Source organism: Anser cygnoides, chromosome 3 (assembly GCF_040182565.1).
Source record: "Anser cygnoides isolate HZ-2024a breed goose chromosome 3, Taihu_goose_T2T_genome, whole genome shotgun sequence".
NCBI classification, from domain to species: domain Eukaryota; kingdom Metazoa; phylum Chordata; class Aves; order Anseriformes; family Anatidae; genus Anser; species Anser cygnoides.
The window spans coordinates 42,504,943-42,528,968 of NC_089875.1; the positions used below are offsets into that span (position 1 = coordinate 42,504,943).

Here is a 24,026-nt window from a genome sequence, read left to right on the forward strand (position 1 = left end):
TTACAAGGAGATGATGACCTTTTCCAGCACAGAAGCAGTTCAATGATGGTCATTGAAGTGACAAGGAGGAGAAATAATAAAAAGGGCAAGGTCGGGAGAGGAAGACCAAAGCCCTACCAAGATCACCATCATCATATTGGTAATGGGGCTGGTTTGGGGGTTAAGTCCGCTGGTTCAGCATCCTGGACTGGTGGGCTTCCTAACTGTGGTCTGAGTCTCCCCGTGCTATCCAGCTGTCCTCCACAGATACTGCTGCTGCTCCTGAGCACAGCACTGCCCCAGATGCGCCGGCTGGTGAGAGTCTCATACTAAATCAATCTTCAAAACAAAGCTAGTATGCCAGAGACCCCAGCGCATTCACTGAAAGTAATAGTTTTCAAATGCTTCCATAAAATGTCACAGCTGGAGTTTGAAAAGGCATTTTATGGCTTGGTGTGTCGCTTTACAAGTAAAGAGCAGGAATGAATGTACATTGTGTATGGATGTGCTTGTACGAGCGGGGAAATCTGGGTGTGTAGATTGTGATCCTGTGTGGAAGTGCGTGAAGCAAACCGAGCATGTCCTTGGGAATTAGAGTAAAAATAACCCATGACCTTTCTCTAATGAGCTGTGTGAAAGGTTGGTAGTGATGGCCAATACACTGCGCTTGTCATAACAGCATCTCGCAGCCTGTTTCACAGCGGGATTCACAGCAGGAGCTCCCTAGTCCTGATTTCTCCATCCATTTCCAGAATAGCATTCATTCTGTGCCGAGTCCTTTAACTGCACCCATCATCACGGCTACAAATTGCTTTCTGCGATATCTGAGCGCTCGTGGCATCCCCAGGCTCATTTTCTCCCCGTGTATAACGTGTCCCATCTGATTTCCTTGTCTTCTCTTGCCTTTCACACGATTAACTCGGGACTTACAGTCCTAGGGCCATGCGTGTGCCACCACAAGCTTTCTGTGCATGCAGCAGTTTGCTGAGCATCGCCAGGGGGTCTGGAGGCTGGAGGGTTACAAAATGCTGTGTGGCTGTCCAGTAGGTCCCAACAGTGAGCAGTGCTGCATAGCCTCTTTCTCAGAGACAGCTGCATTCTCCTGGCGTGTCTAATATAGGTTAGTGATGAGTATCTGACCCACTTCTACATGTCAGGCAAATCACCTCCAATATTTCAGGCCAGTGTGAGTGAAGAAAATCTGCGCAGTCCTTATGAGGCCAATGTGCTGGCACACCATCACTAATAACAGACTTTTTACCTGAAATGCCAATGCGTACTTGGTTTTCGTTCTTGGTAATCATGTTTTTCTCCCCTCCACTAACTACACAGGTAGTTTTTCATAACTGTGAGAGCTGCAATAACTACGAGGCCTCTGGCTTTAAAGGAAATGTTTTGCACAGTGGGGAAATGCCCTCCATTTCCACAAAGAGCATGTATACCCATGTGAAAAGCAAAACGGGCACTCATTAAAGCTTTCTGCAGAAATTTGGGAAGTGGGCTTCTCTTTTTGTGTGTTTCTTTTCAAAGACTGATGAGGCTTAGCACAGAGGGGAATGGCCCGAGCAAGGGGCTTTTGTAGTTTGCTCAATGTGCATGTGGGAGAGTGTGAGAAGAGGAAGGAAGAGCTATCCTTTTGCTGGTGCAGAGCATGAACTCTACTCAAGCCCTCGGAGGTGGCCCTTATGCTTGTGGTCGGAGGAGAGAGGGATGGCCACTTCAGCATCTCCAGTGACAGCAGTTCTGCTGACGGTATTGCTAATCAGCTGTTTTTCAGCAACCTTAGCAAGTCGGTCTGTCAGAGGAAAGACATTTCTTCTGCTACGTAAGGGGCTGTGGTCTGCTCTCGCGCCGCTTTGTTGTGCTTCTGAATGCTTATTAGGTATATTTGCACTGACAGTGCTAAAACTCTCCAATTTGGGGGCAGCTTCATCTTCTATCAGGCGCTATCAGGTAATTCAGATATCCGTGCTGCCCCATGCAAGCTGTTTGTTGATCCCTGGCTCTGTTGCTTCCCCAGCCTCCCCTGCCACCCAAAACCCAAATCTTGTCCCTCCTGGGGCCCTGGGGCTGGCGAGGAGAGAGCCTCTGCCCGGAGAGCCCTGTGGGCTGGCTCCCGCTGGCCTCCTGGGGTGCTCGGGGCCACCTGCCTCTCTGCTGGTCGGGCTGCACCATGCGGTGTCAAGCACAAGGATATATCTGATAAACCAGAGATTAGCAGGAAATCAAAGCAAAGCCGTGCAGCAAATGTAGCCTGCCTTAAGTTTTCTGAAACTAAGCCCTGTCTTTGGTGTGGGAGCCTGCCTGGTGCCTTCAGAAGGGTTTCAGACATCAGGTTCTCTGGCTGGTGCCCAGTTTGGTCCCTGGTGCCACCGAGACCCACCTCCTTCATGGCCATGCATCCCCCCGCTGCCAGCTTTGAGCTCCCCACCCCGGGCTGGCCGTGTTCAGCCAACACGGCCAAGTTGTTCCTGCTCAGCTGAATCACAGCGTTTCGGCCTCTGAGCCGGGGCCATGTCTAGACAGTCAATTACTCTCTGCTCTCCTGTCTCTTAAGAAACTTTCAGTGCAAATGTCTTCTTTGACCTTGCATGTATAATTATTTATCTTCCCTATAAATAATGGATTTCTCAGTTGCTGCTCGGTGCTGATTCATTAATATTTTGTTACTTCCTTGAGTTCAAACACACTTACAGTCTTTCCAATCTCCTCTTGTACTAAAGCCTTATTCCTTTGCATTCTTGCTAGCTCTTTTCCCTCAGCTGATATTCACAGATTTGCTGTAATCCCATCCACTTTACCTGTAGATGCTCTGCTGACAATACCCGGGCTATCGTGTCACCCCAGATTAACTTCAGTTCATGAAGAACAGGATGATTTGCAGTTTACCCTGCTCCCCTCTGCAGACTCAGACAATCTCCTTTTCGCATTTGCCACCGTCATATCAAGCCCGTGAATCTCAGTTCTGCCGTTTTACGTAAGGGAGAAGGGAAAACACTGCACAGAGCTACAGGGTGAGAGCAAAGCCCGGGGATGAGCACACGTGTATGTCCGGGGGCAGGAGCAGCGTCCCATGGAGCTCAGCGCAGCTCGGCAAAGGCCCCCTCAGGCACTCCTCTAATTGAGATGCTTAGTGTGGGTAATTAGTAAGGGCGCTAATCGTCCATTTTTAAGATCTCATCTTTCTCACGTTGCAAATTGGTTGGTGCAGAAAGGAAAACTCAGAGGAACTGTTGGTCTGTCTCTGCAGACAGCTCACCAAGGAACCGATGTTTGAGAAGTGCAGTAAATTTACTGTAACCTGCCCAACGCTTGGCCGTGGGCCGTCCATCCCCGCCTGGCCTGGAGGGGCAGGCTGCCAGCACCTCAGCTCTGTTTGAGGAAGCCAATAGTGGGATGAAGAGGTGGAGGCAGAGGACTTGCTGGCCCCGCACATCGCATTGCCCTGCGTGCGATGCACCCCGGTGCCCACAGCTGTTCACACCTGCTCACACCCTCCTCGTGCCACAGAAAGCAGGAAATTGGCTCTTGGTGGCTGTTTGCAGTGGTGCCAGGGTGTTTTCCCGTTGATGGAGTATTGCAAAACCGCACAGCACCGTGCCGCTCCCCTGGGATTTAAAAGAAGCTACGTGCTTTTTCTTGGCTCTGCTAGGATCAGCAGAAGACCAGTAAGCAGAGCATCAGGGATGCCTGCCCTGCGATGCCAATGAGCTGAGGAAAATCTTGAGCTGCTCCCCCTGGCAGGTTTTCCAGTGGCAGGCAGCCCTCCCTGCCCTGCCCTGCAGCCTTGTCCTGCACACAGCCTGCCTCTGCTGTTGGCAGCCGCCTGGCCTGGCAGCTCACACCGTGGTGGGGGACAGGGAGCAATGAATGAGCTGCTCACGTGCACCGAGCCCTTAACCATAAGTGCCAAGACAATGATTTTTCAGACTTTAAGTTTATATAATACCTGCTACATTTTTATAATTGTCCTTGACCACCCACCATATACACACTAAAGCCCATTCCCCTGCAAGCCCTGCCTATCCTTTTCTGTGCAGCGAGGGAAAGGCAAGACAGAAGTGCAAGGGGATGCGGAGCTTGCAGCATCCTGCCAGTGCACAGACCATGGGTTCAATGTGGGACGTGAGAGCAGGACTGTACGTGCACCCCACTGCCATCCGGGCAGCCTGCTGCCTTGGGAAATCTTCTTCATCTGGTGTCTGCAGCTGGCTGGCTAAAATGCTGATGTTTGCATTGTTTACAGGAGGCCCCGGTCGCAGATTTCAATTTCCTCAGATTTAGGGTATTTTGGATCTGTGGTTTGGCCTCTTCTTCAGAGTCAGGGACTCGTTGTTTTAAGTGGAGAGATGAGTTTACACGAAAAATCCCATTTATACAGTGGTGGGAAGTAGCTGGATTCATCCAGTGCGTTTGCATAGTTTAGAACACAACACGCCTGGATTTCAAGAGCTGTTCATTCCATGAGCTGCGGAATTTAAAAAGCATGATTTCCTGTAGATTTGTGTCCTTTACCTTCTACAACCCCACTGAAACAACCCCAGTTACTCCATGATATTCCCTAAGGCTTCCTCCACCACTTGGTAGCTTCAGCTCCTTTCCCAGTCCCCACCTCCACCTGACTTCCAGTCAGACGCACAGCTAAGCCTTCTAGATGAATCAAAACCGTATTTTTACAATTTTTGCAAATGTGGCAGGGTGGGTTTGACCGGAAACTGAGCATACTTCAGAAGTCTTTGCAAGGCTGAGCACTGCCCAGATCCATCGTGAAACCTCTGCCTTGGGGGCAACCTCTGCCTTGATGGAGCGACAAGCAGTGGGTGCAGTAGGCTAACACGAGCTCCACATCAGGGGGAGAAGGAGGAAGGATGGGGGAGGAAGGATGACCCTTTCTGGGGCCAGTGCAGGGGTGATGTGCAAGCAGCAAAAGTTCCCTCCCCAGAGCATCTGGGGAGGCCAGAGCACTGTAAATAAGCTCTGCATCCTGTGAGTGCCTTGGGCCCTCACAGTGCCAGGAGGCATCAGACCTACTCTGTTAACGCCTGAGTTTGCTCCAGAGCAGATTTCATCAGTGCCACTGGATACGTCTTTCCTCTTTCAACAGGAGACACCCAAGTTAACCTAAACCCCCACAACTTCCATTAAGCAATGCTATCATATTAAAAGAAAACAAACCAATGGAAAAAAAGCCAAGTTCTGGCAGTTTGCATCATGATATGAAGACAGATTTCCAGGCAGTTATGTTGCACAGGGTCTGCAGATCATTTTGGTGCGCAAGCCAATGCTGTCAAAGTGGGAGGTAACAGTGTCAAAGCTATTGATGATGGGAGCTGTGCTCACACAAAGGAGCAAATCCTTCCTGGTGCAAGTCCAGGTGCCACAGAAATATTCTCCGCCTGTATCTCCTTCCCTCTACTTTGGACCAACTTGTTTTTTCCTTTCTGCTCCTACAAACCACGGCAGGCTCATCCAAAAACCTGTCATCCGCTTTAACAAACGGGTGAAATAAACTTCCCAGCATCATCCTCGGCAACCTGCCACCAAGAAACTGCTGCAAGATATGACAAGACAAATACTGCCTTTAAATGCTACGTGAAGAGGAAATGAATGACGCCCACTTGGAAGAAGTGGTGTTGGGGGCCCTGCGGAGCTGATCTGCAGGTGTCCCCTGACCACGGCTGGATGGGGTGCCACCATGATGCAAAGGTGTACTCCCCTTGTGACCCTAAGGGCTTGCTGGTCACACCAAGAGCCCCATCTTGGCTGTCCATAACAAACCAGGATGAGTTTTGTTGGCCTGGGCAGAGAGCACCGGTGGGGCTCTCCCAGATGATGTGGAGACATCGTCAGGGCAGCTGCAACTTGTTTGGTTGAATTGCCTATAAAAAGCCCAATGCCCAAGGCAAGCTTTTTTTTTTGCTGCTGTTAGAAGTGGATGTTTTTCTCTCTTTGCAGGTATGGATGGTAATTTTCTTACTTGTTTTTCCACTCTTTAAGTAAGCAACTTCTGGGTACGAGGCCCTTAAAGTAGGGTGTTTGAGATAGTGCTACAGGATATGTGACTGAGGGTTTTTTTGCTGGAGCGAGGCATATGCAGGAGCTAGGACAGGTTGTGCATCAGCCTCCCAAAGCCAGGAGATTTCTACAACTGCTCCTGTTGGGAACTGCACCAAAGGAGGGAGCTATGGAGGGGATCTGCTCCTGAGCAGAGCAGTGACTAGGGCAGCCTCAGCAGTGCCCAGTGTGCTTCAGCCAGCAAGATCTCTGCCTGGGGTCTCTTCAAGTGTGTTTCAAGGCCACTGGGGCCCAGCCTGTAAGAGGAGAATGGCAAAGACATGGGGAGAGTGTTGGAGGAGGTAGTGGATTTCCTCTTTTCCTTGGATGGAAAGGGCATCCAGGGCAGGGCTGAGGTTAGGACAGGGGTGAGGTGGAAGGACCTGTACAGACTGGGCTTTTCTCACTTAGAGTGAGTGTCAAGAAGGTGAACACAAGAAAGAGATGAAAAGTATCATAATGGATGGAAGAAAAGGAAAAGGTAATGTCAGCGGGTCTAGACCATGCAAGAGGAAAAAGGCTGGCCTTAAACTTATAAAATAAAGCTGGTAAGGGGAGGAGGACCTGTTGGGAGGTAAGTACACCAGAGGGGGTGAGACAGAAGCACGGTGTGTAAGGCTGTCTATCTGGAGGTCTTTGAGCTTCCTGCGGGCTGCACAGCTGCCATGTGCCTGGCTGTTTGGCCAGCAGGAGCTGGCTGTGGAGCCATGTCTGGGCATCAGCAGTGGGTGGCGGTGGCCCCCGGGGAAGTGGTCTGATGGCTGAGCTCTCCTATGTCATCCTGCTCGGGTCTGATCCATGCTGTGCTTCTGCCCTTGCAGCGAGTGGTTCCTTCTAAGGGAATGGCACAGCATACAAAATGCACTGAAATGTTGCCATTTAAAGGTGATGAATGACTCCTCCTTCTAGTTCTTTGCTTTTAAAGCTTCTCACTGCCAGGGACCCAACATAAAACACAAAAATGTAGCGTGCTCTTCTTGGAGAGACTTGAGTTATTTCTACTTGGTGTCTCTAATCTCAAAAGCACATCAGAAAAATGTGTAAAGGATGTAGTTCTTGCCCCAGAGATACAATCTAAGCCTAGATGAAGCATAACAAAAAGATGACATAACACCTTAGTACCTTTTCCTCCTATTATAGTGATGGGTGTTGTGGCCTTTGCTAAATTTGTGAAGACCATTGGTGGTGATTGTGTGCCTATGCATGTGTACATCTATGTATATGTAACCATTGTCTTACCTCTAGTTGCTAAATTTTTATCCCATAAATAACTTGAAATGAAGGAGACCTTAGTGATGCTTGATGGCCATGGGGAATGAAGAGGAAAAGGCAGAGAAGTGAGAGTTTGCCATGGCCTGCTCAGCTGTGTGTACTGACATGGCAGGTCACACCTACTCTTACGTGTCTTCAGGAACCTGAGGCACTGTCTCTACTAGTTCATTGTTCATTAGGGCATTCATTAACTGTGCTGGTGGTGAATATGCTGCCTGGAACAAATCTTTGACTTTCAGTGTCTGTGCTTAGGTTTGCTAGCTCACAGTGAACTTTGGGTATCTCTGATTGCCATGTCTTGTTACAAAAATATTCTTCTTGTCTGGAGAGTGGGGATAATCCTTGGTTATCTTTCTGCCAGGGGTTCTGACAATTAATTATTTAATACTTATAGAGCACTTAGCTATTTGGTTACCTCTTGATAGAATCACATATCACCTTGGCTGTCAAACCACAATAGCACCTTTTCAGCTGTGCTGGAGATGCAGCAAGAGATAGTAAAACATCCCTGCTGCCTGAAAACACTGAGTGGCTGACTCTACCTTTATCAAAGTAAACCACAACAGGTTTCACTACTTGAATGAAATAAAGCCTGAAAGGAGATATGAAAAAGAGACAGTGAGGAGATTAATGCTAGGCTTGATGGAAGGCTTCCTGGCTGGCTGCTCTTGCACAGAAAGTCCCTTAGAGAAGACAATTAGTGGGTTTTAAGCACATGCTGGCAGTGTTGCTTGCAGCACAGCTTCACCCAGTGCTGTCCACGTTGCGCACGCTCTCTTTCCCTCTCGTGGGTTTGAATGCTTTTTTCGTGGCTGTGTGGCTGGGCTGCCCTTTGTTTTGTGGCTGTGGGGACGGGCTTGTCCGCAGTGCACTGCGAAGGCAGAGCAAGGTGGGGGAAGCAGAGTGTCAGTGCTAAAATGTCACCTCCTGCCTCGGTGGGTGTATGGCAGTGGGAAGGCTGATAGCCTTCTGCAGTGCTGGGAAGTCTGGTTTGTTGGCATCGAGGGATGTCCCCGCGGGCTCCGCTGCCTCGTGTGCTGGGGCAGCCTGTGTCAGGCAGGAGGTCAGGCTGGGTGCTGGAGCAGCCAACCTGAGTCACTTGCTCAGTAACCTCTGGTCCCCGTAGGCAAAGGGTGATGAGGCAATGCTCGGTGCTGCTGGCTGTGAGCCATGGCAGTGCTGTGCCACAGCAGAAGGCCTGCACTCTGTGCTGCTGTGTGGTGTGGAGAACAAGGCAGGCTGCTGCTTCTTAGATCAGGCATGAAATCGATAGTTTGAAGCCAAGCTGGATGTCAGTGCAAGTCAGACATTGTGGACCTCAGCAGACCTGATTTAGTAGTTTGATTTAGTATCTTAAATTCAGGCATGGATCTGTTTGGGGCACTTGTTGTAGTTAGTGCCCTGTTCACTCTTTGGATGGAATGGGTAGACTGAGATCACCCCAATTCTACCGCTACAAAGAGGCACAGATATGAAGCTTTTCATCCTCATCATCCAGAACAGACTTCTGTGTATTCAGATGTCTTGAAACCCAGCTACAATCTGTTGTTGGCTTTGCAGAATGACAGGCTTACTGAGCTTTCATAAACCCAATACCCAAGCTCTCCATTTTATCTAGGTTATTACCTGTGTTAAAAGTGGGATTTTAAGTCACGTTGAAGTAAAGCTTCAATTACATCCTGTTAATAAGTAATCACTTAATTATGATCTAGTGCAAGATCCCACCCCACCAAAGACTGGCATTTAGAGGATTATGCCTGCAGGGATGAGGACAGTTTAGTTTCAGAGTTGTATCTCCTTGGTGTGACTGTTCCTGATGGATTGTGAACAAAATTGTATTGTGAAATATATGTCCTTATTGGAGTTGCTGTTAACTTCATAATTGCTCTGTAATTACTAAAGAGAGAGTATCTTGCACTTCTGACAGCCAGGTGCATGTATTGCTTAATCTGTCTCCATTATTGACTTGGCTCAGTTCCTGCGGGTGCTTTCCTATTTTCTTTCAGTTGTGCAATACCAAAACTGACTAAACGGCGCTTCTGCTGTTTTGTTCCCGCTTAGGAGCTAACAACAAGAGCAAATATAGGTGAAGTTCAGAGAAACCAGAGAGGCTGCCTGCTGCTGCAGCGAGCCCACCCGGGCCGGAGGGAGCAGGGCCTGGTCAGCCCTCCTGCCCACCTGCACGGGCTGCTGCGGCTCGAGGCCTGGTGACAGGATGGCTGCTGGAGGAGAGGTCGAGGGTCTGCCTCCCGGACAGCTTCTGACTGGTGTTCGGGTTTTAAAAAAAGGTTTAATCTCAAACTGTGATCTAGAGTGGGATGGCAATGAGATTTCTCTCAGTGGGTTGTCAGCAGCTTCAGGAGTGGTTCCTGCCCTGGGAAATGCTACCCCTGTCCTGTAGTATACTGGGTCAGAGCTTGTGCTAAAACACTGTGGATTGCCAGGTTTTCCTGAGGCTGGGGGGATACTTCAGTGGCTCGGGCTGCATGCACTGGCATCCTATTAGAGTTTTATGAAAGGGCTTCTTGGTGTAATCGAGCAACAGATAAGGCTGGGGAGAGAGAATGAGAACATAGCTCCTCTCCCAGAGGCACTCTTTGAGCACAGAGATAGCTGAATGGGTGAAAGGTTTTTTTAAACTGTTTTCACTTACATGTAAAGAATAAATTTTTCTCCTATTTTTTTTTCAGAGGAATAAATGTTTCTGGACTACATGACCAAGGAACAGCAATCTCATGGGAGTGCTGTCAATTTTTGTCGACTCCCCAGTAGAGCAGAAAGCAGTGGAACAGCTTACTCCAAGTGCAACGTACTTGTCAGGTGTGTACCAGCCATGCAAGGCTTATGGAGCCCAGGGTTGCTGTTGTTAGCCCCCAGCTGTGGGGGAACACCTGCCCAGCTCTCTGGTGCCCCTGTGTGCAGGCTGCCATGAGCATGTTTGCTCTGCTCCTGCACCTGGGGCTGGGATACTGCCCTTGTGCTCTGCTCCCATGGGGAGATAGGTCCCCCTTAGGATGCAGAGACTAATATTGAACATGTTTGTGTCACCTTTCCCTCCAGTGATGGTTTTGAGGTCACATGGTGCCAGCATATTCTCCTGTTCCTCATCCTCTGTGGGCTGAAGGTGTACAAATGTCTGCCCTGCCTGTTCTCAGTTGTCTGCTTGTCCATTCGGGGGGGCAAGACAGGAGATTTTCTGCCTCCCTGAGCTAGTAAGAGTACACTTTGTGTTATAATAGGTGAGCTTTTTGGTCGCTGCAGCTCCCCTTTTCCCATTTCCTCTCTCATTACTACCTATTTTCTGCTGAGGAACTTTTTAAACATGAGACAAAGCAAAACAGACTTGTTTCGGGCGGCGTTGCACAAGAGCAGAAGGGGGAATTTTTAATTTCAGTAAACAGTCAAGCCTTCAAGGCCTTGCAGTCGGTGCAGTTCTAGGAAACACTTTAAACCGGAGAAGGATATGAGACTTTGTGACTCATGCTTTTTATAGATTACCAGTTTCACAGCCTTGGAGGCTGATAACCCCAGAGAGCAGGTGCAGCAAGCATGGTGTGGAGGCCTCACCATGCAGGCAGGTAGCTGCCTCAGTGCAGACATGGGGACCTGCGGCCTCACATGTGAGGATGCCCTCGCCCTCTCAGCCTCTGCTGCTGCTCTGGGTGTTAGCTGCTGTGCTGGCTTTGGGATTTGGACTGGACATGCGCCTGTGTCAGGCAGGTGGGACCAGAGTGTCTGTGTGCATCCTGATATGAGACTGCAGGCTTAGAGGGAGCAGGAAAAAGAGGCTGTTTGGGGAGGCTGGAGGCTATAGGAGGGACCTGGGCAGAAGCATCTGCTTGCCACAGGGTGGGAAAAATCAGTTTCACGTACCCACAGACATATATCCTAACAGGGATGAGAGCATGTGGGGTAGGCACTGGGCTTAGCATGCTGGGGCTGGAGGGAAGTTCTGCATGCAGCCTGTTTTGTGCACAGTGTTATTGCTGCTGCACCTTTGCTCCCAGTAAATTTATGGCTTCTCATGCAACTTTTGCCAGTAAATGGAAGTGGCTTGGTTGGGAAGTGGAAGAGATGCAAATGCAGCATGACTGCACTTTATTAGATTCAGTTGCAGGATAGTTAATGGTTCAGCTTGGAGTTAATGCCTGAATCTAAGTGCAACTCTGCAGTAGTTCACAACATAGTTGCTTTTTGGAGCTGCAAAACCTTTTCCCTTGGTTGTGGCATGCTCCTACATGTTGTCACTTCAGATACCATGTCCAGGTGCTTTCTACACACATGCAGAGCAAATGTTAGGCCTGCTGCTCCAGGAAAACAGCCCGGACCTCTGCATCTGCCATCAGCCAGATGGGAATCGGCTCCTTTATGCCTGTTTCTGTTTTAGTCTCCTCCTGAGAGTTTTTTCTCCCAGATGCTTGGTTATCACTGGAAACTTTCATGTGGGAGCATTGTTTTTACAGGGCTCTGATGTGATCCCACAGCTGGGCTGAGTGCTGGCATGAGGCCCCCCTGGGCATGATGCCCCATGCTGTGGGGTGCTGCTGGCCCAGTGCACCTGGCAGCGATGCACCTTGTGGTGCTGATGCTGGGGAGCAGCTTGGCCTGTGAATGTGGAGCATGTGCGCTGGTATGTAAGGTTTCATCCTGCAGACCTTCGTGGGTGAGTCCCTGCTGTGTAGGGCAGGGGCTTGTGCAGAAGCGGGAGGATGGTGCCCATTGGCTGCTGCCTCGGTTACCTTGGGGTAAGTTAGCCAGGTTGTAGATTAACTGTGCCCTAAAGCCCAGCAATTTCAGAGCCATTATAGATATGCCATAATGTATATGTTTTTGACTTCATTCCTTCTTAACTGTTTCTCAAAGGCAAATAGAATAAACACACACTGCACACACTGTCCCTGCAGCCCGGGCTAAAGCAGACTGCTGTTACCTGCCATCACCCCAAATGGGGCAGGATGGGATATTCCCTGCTGCCCTGCCAGCAGTTCCCCATCCTTCCTGCATCTAATGAGGACCTCTGGAGGGTGTCTGTCATGCTGCTGGGCATGTGCTCTGGAGATGGCCAGAAGAAATAAGGGAGAAAAAAGTAATTCAGAAGGATTTTCTTTCAGTATTTTCTTGTGCACTGGCCCATTTCTCTTTTAATGAACACATTATATTGGCACAGCCCTCAAACGAATGCAGAAGGCATTGGGAAACGTGTGTTGACTTATAGACAGCTGGAGCCTTAGTGTGGTTCACAGAAACACCCATTGCTGAGAAAGTATTCATAAAAACAAGCAGCCGCTCACAATAGCTTAACACTTCCACTTCTGGCCGGGACAAGGAAGTGCTGACTCCTTAGGAAAACAAGTGTGCAGACGTGCGCAGGTATAGCTGAACTGTAGGAGGGGTTTGGCTTCCAAACAGCTCTGATTCATCTGTAGGAATCCATTCACTTGGCCCTTGCAGCATGGCTGGGGTCAAAGCTCCAAGTGAGAGCAGGAAGGGGGTTTTGGGTGGCATGGGAAGGAGAGAAGGGGAAAGACAAACCCAGACCCAGATTTTGCAGCCATCTTCTGTTCCTACCATGGCAGAAATCAAAACCCAGATCCAAACATCCCTTTCCTGTGGGACAGGGAGCACAAAGTTTGCCTCGCGGGCATGTCTCTGATGTTCTCTGTCTCTGAAAGTGTGCTACTGAGCTTGTGAGCAGAAAACAAAGTCAGTGTCATTGACCTCTGCAAGACTCTGTGCACACTGCAGCAGTCTTGTGTGTGTCAGCAGGACTGCAGTGCTCTGGAGAAGCAGTTCTGGTGGAGGGCACTGGTGAGCCCTGGGCAGGGGAGTTGCATGGCAGCAGGGCCAAGGCAAGAGGGGTTTCACAGAGGCACAGCTCTTTGGAAAACTTTTCTTCGTTCTCCCTAGAGCTATACCTGGTAGTGGTGCAAGGCAAGGAGGTGTTTCCCTGAGGGCAGCACTCTTTCACAGTCTCAGATTACCCACTTTGACACTTCTTTCTCCCTTTTCACCTTTGCAACTTAAAAATTAAAAAAAAAAAATTCCACCCACTACCTAAAGATTAGAGATCTCAGCTGTGGAGTTAACCAGGTGGATTTTGACACAGGGAGCATTGTGTGAGCTTGAAGATGGCAGAAAGCACAGCGCTGCACACTGAGGGCAGCCCGTCTGGTGGCACATCCTCATCTGCGTCCAGGCTGCCCGCTGTTGGAAGGAAACATTCCCGCCCAAAGCATACACTGACACCCTCTCCCTTTGCAAGCAGAATTAATCATCCTTATGTGCCATATTCCATTTTAATTTTTATTGCGCAGCCCAAGATTAATGGTTAATGTAGTACATCTCCCCATCTCCACTCCCATTAGAGTGGAGCGCTTTTGAATAACTATTAACTTCGCAGTTAACCGAAAGAAAATTGTTAATCATCGACAAGCTTATGTTGCATAAAAATCACTCTCTGTAACCTTCTGACTGTGGGAGAGCCTTTTCCTCAGCATTGACCTTCAGCGACACCTGGTACCTGCAAAACAAAATCAGACGGCACAGCCTTATCTGCTAGCCAAGGTCAGGAACGATGTGAACCAGCAGAGCTACGCTGTGTGTTTCCCAGAGCTGGTGTTGTTGAGTCCTCCTCCTAGCCAAGAAGATACTGTTCTCTGGGTCCCCAGGAAGCAGCTACTGAGTTGTTTATTTTTTTTAACTTAGCAGGTCAGGACTGATCTGCAGAGCATCAGGTGCCGCAGGGATGTGCGCTGTGGCATTGCAGCCAGTCCTTCCCTCGGCATGAGGGTCTGGGTGTGCATACTGGGATGGGGATGAGGTCTTGTCCAGGCATGGGATGCTTGCCAATGAGGCCCGGCACACCCCGTGTGCAGGATGCTTCTGCTGCTGTCTCCCCACTGATGGACCGTGCAGCTGAGCGGGGCCGCAGAGGTGCGGTCTCCCCGTGGAGCACTTGCACATGGGCTGTTTGCATCCAGCCGTCCAGGAAATAAATCACAGGCTGTTCGTGAAGTAGGAGGGAAGCACTTGGGGCTGTGAAAGATTAGACCGAGAGCCCTGCGCAACTCCCCTTCTGGCTGTAAAGATGGGCTGCGGATGTTATGTTTTTTAGCTCTTTAAATGATTATTTCTGTGCCAGACTTATTAGGAAAGGTATTGTTGGGATCTTGGCAACGATATAAATACAACTGCAGGCTTCGCAGTCATTCCCCTCTGAGTCTGGTCACTGTCAGGCATGGAGCTAATAAGCCTGGGACTGTGTGCTACAGTAAACAGCCTCTGCAGCTGCTAGTTGCTGAATGTAACTATATATTGCTCCAAATACAAACATTTCCACATTAGGCATTGCGTGTCCTCCCCCGGCACGGAGCTGCAACCATTGACCTCAGGAGCCTGCGCTGTGTCAGCTTGGCTGGGCTGCTCCTCGGCCAGCAAATCCCTTCGCTTTTTATGACCGTGGCTCTCAAAAGCGAGAGCAACAACCCCAGCTCGGGTCAAGTTTAGCATGGCCAAGCATTGCACAAGCTCCTGCAAGCGGTTCGGCTGCCCGCGGCCACGGGGTGGCCGAGATGGGACCTGCTGGGGACAGGGGTGACAAAGGAAGGAGTGGGGGGTGCCCCTGGGGAGCAGGGAGCAAACCCTCCTTCTGGAAGGGCTCACATAAGCAGAGCTCTGTGCTAATTCAGGTGGTGGAAACCAGCTGGCCAAGCCAAGCACAGGCCTGCTGGCTCCTCCTGGTGTGTATTGCTGCGGCAGCAAGGGGCTGGGGGAAGGCACACGTAGCTCCAGGAGCTCCTAGGACTTTCCAGACATCCCCAGTGGGCCCCACCAAGCCCTGCAGGGGCTTGGAGCTGCTCTCAGCTCTTGCACAGCCTTTGGGCAAGTTGCTTTCCATGCAAGCATGAAGACCTGTGAGGGTGTCCCCAGCTCCCCTGAGCAGGGTGCTTCATCCTCTCTTCCTCCCCTGCTGGTTGCTTTTGCACCATGCTGTCCAGGCCCTGCTTGTGCACCGTCTGATTAATTACGTGTTGGCCTGCTTACATCAGCCCTCCTGCCTGCTTCTCTGGGGCCAAGTAAACTACTACTTGCTGCCTCAGGAAAGAAAGAAAGACACCTTTTGCTGTTTGGCCGAATCCAGGCTGGATCAGCTGGCCAGGTGCACAGCCAATTTCCATTGCTGCTTTGAAGCTCAGAAGTATTTTGAAAATAATAGAGCCTTTAGCCCTGTAAGTAAAAGCCATTTATCTTAGCATGAAAAAGTGCTGGCATGGAAAAATTCCAATGCTATGAAATTCTCTTTTCCTGAATGTCTTGGATACTTGCTGGATTAGGTCCGCTGCTAAGGAGCGCAGGGTTATGAATGTCTCTTTTACAGAAAAGAGCTGCAGAGGAAAAAGGCGAGTGCCGGCCTCGAGTGCCGTGGGACAGCGCGAGATTCCCTGTGGACTGGCCATTTGTGAGATTGCTTTTAGAGGCACGGTCAGCATCGCTGCAGCGAGCCGAGGTGGTAGTAAATACCCTATTGTAACCATAGTCGTTACCAATCCCCCAGGGTATAGTACCAGCAGAATACCTTATATAAACAAAAGTGAAGGACTATTGGCTTTGCTCTGCACGGCTGTTTAATAATGCTCCACACGGAGAGTGTCAGAGTGTTTTACAGGCGCTAATGAAATTAGCTGCTTTCCATCCAGGAGACACCCGGGTAGAAGAGGACATTCTGCAGGCCCTGGCCAACTTTACAGCCACCTCCTGGCTGGTTTCCACCACCTGGCATGAGGGCAGTGAGGGTAGAGGTGGACCTCGTGTCTGCTTGCAGTGGTTGAGCTCCAAGACTTCTGCATGGCTGCTGACTGCAAATAGCAGCTGTCTGGGTGCTGGGGACACTGGAGCCGGGCCCTCCTGCTCAGATTGTGCAACGCCAAAGCTGAGCTCTTCAGTCTATGCATGCTCTGCACCATTTTGGGACTGTGTTTCCCTCCCTGCTCAGCAAAGCCAACACAATCTCCTCACAGGGAGTTTCACTTTTTCTTGGTAGGCTGCTTCTCCTTCCTGGCTGCCAGGTCTGAACCACAGAGCATTTTCAATTTGGATCTGACCCGTTCAGAAGCATTTGCCTTGCACCCTAATTTTCTGACCATGACTTTGACCTCTTTGGGTAAAAGGGGAAAATATAAAGGCTGATTTAGTGTGGAAGCCCCATAGAGGGAAAGTTGCCTGCAATGATCTTGCCCTTCTTATGCACAGTAGTTTTGTCACAAACACCAGTGCTGGCCCTGGGGTTGTTATTGGAGCTACCACTGCTGATGTGCTTTAAATAGATCCTAAGCAAACCTCTCTGTTTGTTTTTCTTGACATGGTACTGACTGGTGCTTTCCAAGAAAAAAGAAAAAAATGCTGAATTCACAGTGGTGACTTTGATTCCATCTGGCAAAAGCAAACTGATCTCTGAAATGAGAAAGGCACGGCCATGAAGAGGAAAAGTAAATGGGTTGCTGCAAGAAGCAGCCTTTTCCTTCTGACCCAGTGTCTGCAAGTCATGAAGTCTTGCTGGTGCTTGGTTAGGAGACCCCTCTCTGTCACGAGCATACCAAAGAGCTTTCCAGGTACATGATATCTGCATGTGGAGTTTTGCAGCTGATTTCATAAAGCTTGCTGCACTTTACTCGCTCTGCTAGGTAAATATTTTGCTTCCAAATCATCATTTGCCTTGCTGGGTCGTTGGCAGGCTGAGACCTTTGGAGCTTTTTGAGTGTTCAGACACCCCTGCGACGAAGCCAGCTCCAGCCAGTGCTCAGGAGCATCGAAATGGGAGCTTTTCTGTTGGGGCCCGTTGTTATCTGCTTGATCCCTCCGTGCCGTGCTCCTCACAGAGGCACCCGAGCCGTGTGCGTGGGTCAGCTGTCTGGCCTGAGTCATTATCGCTGCTTTGCAGGCCCGGGGTAGCTTGGTAACATCTGCAGCGATGGCAGCACCTCTGGAAAGTTAATGCCTCGAGGGCGGTTTGAGCATTCAACAAGCTGTCACGCTCCTTCACTGCGCCCGCTCTGCTCGCTCCCTCCTGCCAGCAGCCGGAGCTGAAAAGCTGCCCTGCCTTTGTGGATGCTAACACATGGCTTATTGAAGGAGGTCCCAGTGACTCAAAGTGGAGGAAAAACACCGTGCTCGGGTTTGAGCCTCCCTTATGAAACACTGGGATGAAAATAGTTTTTTTTTTTTTAGCATCGTCTCTGTAATCTGACTCCTCTGAGTTCTCCTAAAGGTTTGTTGGCCGGTATCCATCTCCAGCACTGCTTGTGCTCTAGGGGGCTGCTGGGACCTCCGTGTGGGCACCCAGGGTTGGTAAAGCTGCCAGAGTGAGAGAGAAATCCCAGAGAGCAGGGCTTCGGCCCCAGTGAGTCACTGGCGTTGGCCAGAGGTGGGCTCAGGCTGCGCTGTTTGGATGGATGCTCCTGGGCCTCTGCCTCGGAGATGTGATCTGGGGATGCGTGTCCAAACTGGGCTTTTCTACCAGCAGGAAACGGCCTTGGCAAGGCTTCATGCTAACAGCTGTAATCTGTTCAGGTTTAGGTCTGAGGCGGGGGAGTCTGGGTGGGCTTTACCACTGCTGCTTGCAGCCAAGCCAGGAGAGGCAACAGCACACAAAAGAGGTGGTGAGGGCTCCAGGTGATGCTTTGCTCTTCCTCAGCCAGAGGAAGAGTCAGGCTGAACAGTAACTGGTCTGAACTGGCCTCTCCATCCCTTCGTGATGCAGCTGCTCTGACTAGTCAACACGTGAATTCATGAACTTTGCTCAAGGAAGAGGTGGAAAGCCAGTCTTGGGTAGAACATTGCATTTTGGAGGTAATTGGTTTTGTAATGGGAAGAGCCAAGCCCCATATTGCAACACAGGGTGAAACATGGATGTATCTGAAGGCTTCATCAGATCTCGATCTGAATTTTGTGACTGGCTCTGTCTTAATGACTGGCTGGACTGTGCGCTCCTGAAACCTGAACCGTCTCTGCAAGTCAGCTCCACCTCGGGGGGGAAGCTGCCAACACCATTATCTGCACACTGAGCATCGGGGGGCTTCTCTGTGCATGGGGTGGTGAAAAATGCAGCTCAGTTTTACTTTAGGGCTGTGTTCATGCATCTCGTTGGGAATACAAGAGTTGCCACGGTGAGCTGAGGCCGAGTTTTGTTGTCTGATAGTGAGCTGTGGAAGGAGCTAGGGCCCTGGATACGTGCTGCCCTGCCGGCCTTCCCTTTCCAAGGCTCCTGCTGGCTCGAGGTCATGGCACGTGAGTTTTAGGGCCACTTCTGCAAACCATCCGTTGTCATGACATATAGCACTGCCAGCATTAGGCAGTCTTGATGTGTACTTAAAAACCCATCCTTGTCTGAGCTGACCGCTGGCCTTTTGTACTGCTGCTTAGAATTTGGGCTTTTTCTCATCTCAGCGATAAGCTCGTGGTGCTTCCTGCTTGGGTTTTTTCCTCCTGCTCAGTGGTGCCCGGAATACGTGTTAGCAGTCTGTTGATGGAAATGATAATTAGGGGATTTGTCATGAGAAATGTGCGTGAACTTTTAAAGCTGTCATTCAAAAAAAGATTTTTCACAGTCAACTCTCGATTATCTGTGGGTGCATTATCTGAGTTGCAGATTAAATGTGCTATGTATATAAAAAGAAAACAATAAAAGTCTCTTTCAGAGGCATTATAAAGTACACTGCACAATAATTTTTCTTTTTATTTATAACCTCATACTGTCTTAAAATCACTTTTTTTTTTTTTCCCAAAGGGAAAGGTATTAAAGCACTACATTCCTGTAGCCTCATTTATATGTATTTTGTATCATTTGTTTTGCTTTTCCTTCTTTGCCCTCAGTACGCCGGATACTGAGAACTGGCGGTATCAGATTATAGCCCGTGTGGAGGAGGGCTTGTGACATGGTAACCTTTCCCCAGCTGTTTTCTTCTCGTGCTGCATGAGAGTTTCTGCAATGTGATGCCGAGCAGCCAGATGGGCTGGAGAGGAAGAGGGAGTGCTCTGCTGGGGAAAATGTCTGTACCTGAGGGAGCGTGAGCCGGTGGCAAACAGCTGAAAGAGAAGGGCTGCCTCAAACTGTTTGTCAGGTCGGAGAAGTGGCGGCTTGTTAAAAACATGCCTGTTCAGTTAAAAGGGTGAATTGACAGATGAAAGCTTAGCGCAAACGCAGCTGCCATCTCTTCAAAAGCCCTCACAGCTGAATCAGCAAATTTCTGTTTCCATACATAATGGATGCAACCAGTGTGCCATTCCGATGCCCGCAGTGAGGCTTGTGTTCAGCTCCTTAAATTAGTCCTTTATGGTAGCCACTCTCTAGCTGTAGCTTGTTTTCTTCCGGTGCCTCCTTCCCTTCTCATGCCTTTTGTTTCTGCAGACATGAGCAGAGCTCCCAAACAACGATTTTGGGGACGACGGTGCAGTGCTGCCTCGGTACCGCCCATGCTGAGATGCCCAAGTTCTTGTTGGCTGGTGTGTGCTCTGCAAATCCTGCTGTCCTGTGCTGCTGCTGGCTGTCCCTCCTGCTGGTTGGGCTCAGTACCTGTGCTCGTCCCCACAGGGACCCAAATCACCCCCCGGACTTTGGCAATGTTTGGGTCCGGATCCCTGATTTGATTAAAAAACTCTCAAAGAACTGGCACCTGTTTGTTTTAGTGTTGCTTGAGGAGTTTGAAACTAGCTCAGGTTTTTCACTGAAACAAATAATGCGGAGTAAAATATTATTCTGTGCTCATTAACACTAATCTCAAATATACTGCCCTATAATAGTTTTACTCTTTTCTAATATTTATTTATATTGAGCTGGAGGAATGGAGAAGGAATAAGTAACATTTAGAAAGAAAAAAAAAAAGACTTTTGTGAAAACAGAAAAAAAAAACAATAGAGTTAGCACCTTTTTATTCCAACCAGAAGGTTTTCAGAAGGCAAATTTTGGCTGACTATTTTTTTTTTTTTTTCCCCAGCGCCACTTGAGCGATGCCAATGAGCTCTCATATCTCGTGGAAGATGTTACACTTAATAAAACCGCAGGTGGGTGATGAAAAGCGATGTGCCCATTCCCCTGCCCATCGCTCCAAGTTCCCACTCCCTCCTGCCCTGCCTGCTCCGAGAGGACTTCCCAAGTCCTTCCACTGCCTGTCGTGGGGTTTCTGTGCCGTGAATGAACCTCGTGGGCCAGGGCAGAAACCCGTGGCCTGGAGGGAAGTGCTGGTCCCGGCATGGTGGGACGCGCGGCCTGGTGGAAGCTGTGACCCCGGTGGATGTGCCGCGGGGAGGCCGTGAGAGGCAGCAGTGCCTCCTGATCAGCTCTTTGCAGTTCTCTAACAGGATTTTTTCCTCCCTCACGCAGCAGGGGAGAAGCATAAAGTCTGGCTGTGCTGCAGGCTCGGCCAAGGCCCCAGGGAGCCCGAGGAGGAAGAGGGGAGCAGAGGTGGGACCGTGGGGACGGCAGAGCGCTGATGGGCCCCGGAGGCACCAGCAACACTTCTGTTTGCTGTGCTATTTCGGGAAGTTTTTGTAAGGTAAACAAGGGCCCCCTTTGATTCATGGAGGTCATTAGTAAGCCGTAGGATGATATTTACATTTCTAAGGTATTCGTGCAGGCTCTCTCCCAGACTGCAAGTTCACGGGGAGGAGGTGACCTTCAGTGTTTCTTGTTTTGCCCTGGATCTGGCATGCCGGGGGCCTGCCTGTTTGACTGGAGCGCCTGGGTACTGTAATCAAAATAAATCATCCTTATCGTCGCGGGCGGCGATACCGCAATGGAAACAGAAACAGGCGCCTGCTCTGCACTTTGCAAAAATGACATCACGGCGCGGAGCGGGATGGAAGGTCGAGGGATGAGCCCCAGGCAGCCGCCGACGCCTTTCCTGAGCCTGTCCCCAGGGCCGGCCTGGCAGCTGTGCAGTGGGACGGGTGGACAGACGGACAGACAGACGGATGAAACGCTGCGCCCAGCTGGGGGACGGTTCTGGTGCTGGTTTTGTGCTTGGGGTACCCAGAGCTTCTCGCGGGTATCTTTTTACCATCTAAATTAAAATAAGTAATAAATACAAAGTATTTCTAGTGGGAGAAAAGGAGGCAGTGTTGTGACGTTCTGGTCTAGCCTACAGCACTTTTTGTAGCAATTTGTATTAGAATTGGCAAGTTTTACTATGCCCCCAGCTCTCTGTCTCTTCCTTCCTCAGGCAAACTACAAAACATAACTTTTCATTTTGGTTGTCTGGTCTGTTTTGGAGGTAAAAAGGTGTTCAGTGAGTAGTGGAGCAATTTAAGATTTTTTTTTTCCTGTGGATTTATATGGCTGTCACGGTGCTGAGGGCTGACTTTAAGTGCATTCTTGTAATACTGAGGAAAATGAGCACATCTTACTAGACCTCGGAGAATCCACTCGCACCAGCACTGCTATGGATACCATAATCATAGGAAAAAACTTTACAGTTTGCATGTATTAAAACCCAGCATCTCCATATAAGAGAGAGAGAGAGGCTGAAGGCTGGCTTGTCCGATGCCCAGCAAGGTACGATAATTCTTTCCCTTACAAGGAGGATTTGCAGGGACCCTGTTCAGCTGCATATTTTCACAAAGCTCATAGCAGCAACTTGCTACCTCTGAGGCTGAAATGTTTCAAAGAGGGTTTTCTGGTTGCTGTCAGGGAAAATAGGCAGGTGGGGAGATGTGAAGGGAAGAAAACTTGGAGAAGCAGGTCCTGCCTCTGACCGTGAGCAAGACAGCAAGCTGGCCGTGGGGCAGGGATGAGCGCGAGTGATGTTTGCGCTCAAGCTGTTTGCTGAGCGCTTTGATCTCCGTGGGTAGGAGATGTTCCTCCCTGGCCACATGCCCTTCAAAGCCCAGGCTGAGGTGCCGCTCCTCCACCAGCTTCTGCGGTCCCATCTCCTCCCTCCCTGGGAGAGGACAGTCGTGGGGTGCTGCCAGCCCCAGCCACTGGGCTGCATGTAAGCAGCAATGCCAGGGAGAGGTGGGCAGCCTGCTGGGGCGGCATCCTGGCTGTTGGGGTGGCTGGGGAGGGGTCCCCCTCTGGGGAGCCACCCCATGCTCTGTGGAGATTCTCCACGCCCTGGTAGGACAGGCGAAGGGCTTTGCGCTGAGTTGCTTTAACGCTGCCACCTCCTTTTCCTATTGTCTCAAAGAGATGAACCTTAGCTTTGAAGCCTTTGAAACAACATCAAAGGATGAAGATTTCCAGAGAAGCTCAAGGGAGCTGGGTGCACACGTCCTATTGATGGTCAACAGGAGCTGGGTGCTTAATTCCCGGAGGAGCTTTGAAAATCTTGTCCTACGTGTATGTCCTTGCTGGGGAGGAAGTGAGGAGCAGTTGGCAGCTCTTTGTCTTCGTAAAAGGCAGATACTGCCTTTCTTACTGAAGATGAGATGTGATGGATTTGAAGACAATGTCCAAAACTTGGGTTTGCTGTGAAAACCAGCCAACTGCTTCTTAAAGGACAGGCACTTAAAACTAGCCTGTGATTTTGCCTCATCTGAAAGATAACTCATATTGCCACTTGCTCTTCCCCCACCATCACTGTGGGTGTAGGACAGCCTTGCTGGAAACCTGAATGCCTCTTGACAAGGAGGCTTTTACCCATGGAGACAGTACAACGTCTTTGCCTTTTCCTGTTACCTTTCTCTGGTACTTTAATACAGCCTGTGTCACTTTTTGGCAGGGCTGTCAGCCCCAGCTGGCTTCTGCTGGTGAATATTAAACCCAGGTTGTTCAACTCGACTGCCCTCGAGGGGGACCACAGGGGCAACATGTGCCTGTCGGGATCATCTCACTGCCACCAGCGCCGGTGCCTCCCGCTGCTATCAGCTGTGCCAGCACCCCGAGGTGCAGACAGGACTTGCTGAGAGCTGTAAGTGCTGCTTGGCCCGGAGGGACATGCCAGCGGGCAGGATCGCGGTGCAGGGCTGCTGCTGGCACCTGACCCCGGGACAGCCCTGCTCAGCCTGTGCTGGATGTGGGAGGAGGCTGGGGGCTGCGTTCAGGGCTGGCTTCGACCCTCTCTTGGAGAAAGGCGAAGGAAACTTGGCCTCAGCCTTGCTCGTGTGCTATTTTGGTTCAAGGTAATAACAGGAACTACGCTGTAAATAAAAATAGACAAGTGAAGAATTTCCCGCGTCTGTCTCCAGTCATTTGTTTCCTCGGGAGGAATTATCCCCCTCCAGAAGCAAATCCTTCTTGTCTGCTTCTTGGAAACTGGGACAATAACACTGAAGGGAAAGAAGAGATTACAGAATTGTCACGAGGGGTGACAGTGGCACATCACATACCCGGTGCCAAAAATGAATCCTGTAAAGCAAATAATAGCCCTGCTCGCTGGGGCTCGTCCTGACAATATGACTGCCGGCAGCAGCTGCTCCTCGCGCAGGGTGGGTGCCCCGTTATCTCCCGGCTGCCTGGGGTGGCCATGCCGCCTTCCACTTGGTCAGCTCCGTACATCCCTCCCCTCTGGCCTGCCACCCAAATTTCAGTGTCCGCCAGCAGCGCCAAGCATTCCCGCTGCAGCAAGGCAGGGGGTGCACGAGCTGTCTCCCTGTTGGTATCTGGCTTCTTAAAAAAAAAAAAGGCTTATTTTTCTGTCCTTTTGCTGCTAAGGCTGAATTTCCAGGCGTACATTTTTTCTCCCCATAGGAGCCAGGTATCCAACTCTACCCACTGAATTCCCACAGACGCA

General features: G+C 50.1%; 1 protein-coding gene across 1 annotated transcript in view; it reads left to right on the plus strand.

The window, feature by feature from the left end:
• TOMM20 (translocase of outer mitochondrial membrane 20) overlaps positions 1 to 23,811 on the plus strand; it is a 112,501-nt gene extending 88,690 nt beyond the window's left edge. Inside the window, exons 1-6 of the mRNA XM_066994035.1 lie at positions 9,147 to 9,593; positions 9,996 to 10,125; positions 15,683 to 16,913; positions 19,709 to 19,803; positions 20,295 to 20,361; positions 22,482 to 23,811. Coding sequence (XP_066850136.1) covers positions 16,778 to 16,913; positions 19,709 to 19,803; positions 20,295 to 20,361; positions 22,482 to 22,768 — 585 coding nt within the window. The 5' untranslated portion in view covers positions 9,147 to 9,593; positions 9,996 to 10,125; positions 15,683 to 16,777 and the 3' untranslated portion in view covers positions 22,769 to 23,811. Of the gene's footprint in view, positions 9,594 to 9,995; positions 10,126 to 15,682; positions 16,914 to 19,708; positions 19,804 to 20,294; positions 20,362 to 22,481 lie in introns of the transcript that reaches the window.
• Positions 23,812 to 24,026: the final 215 nt, after the last annotated feature.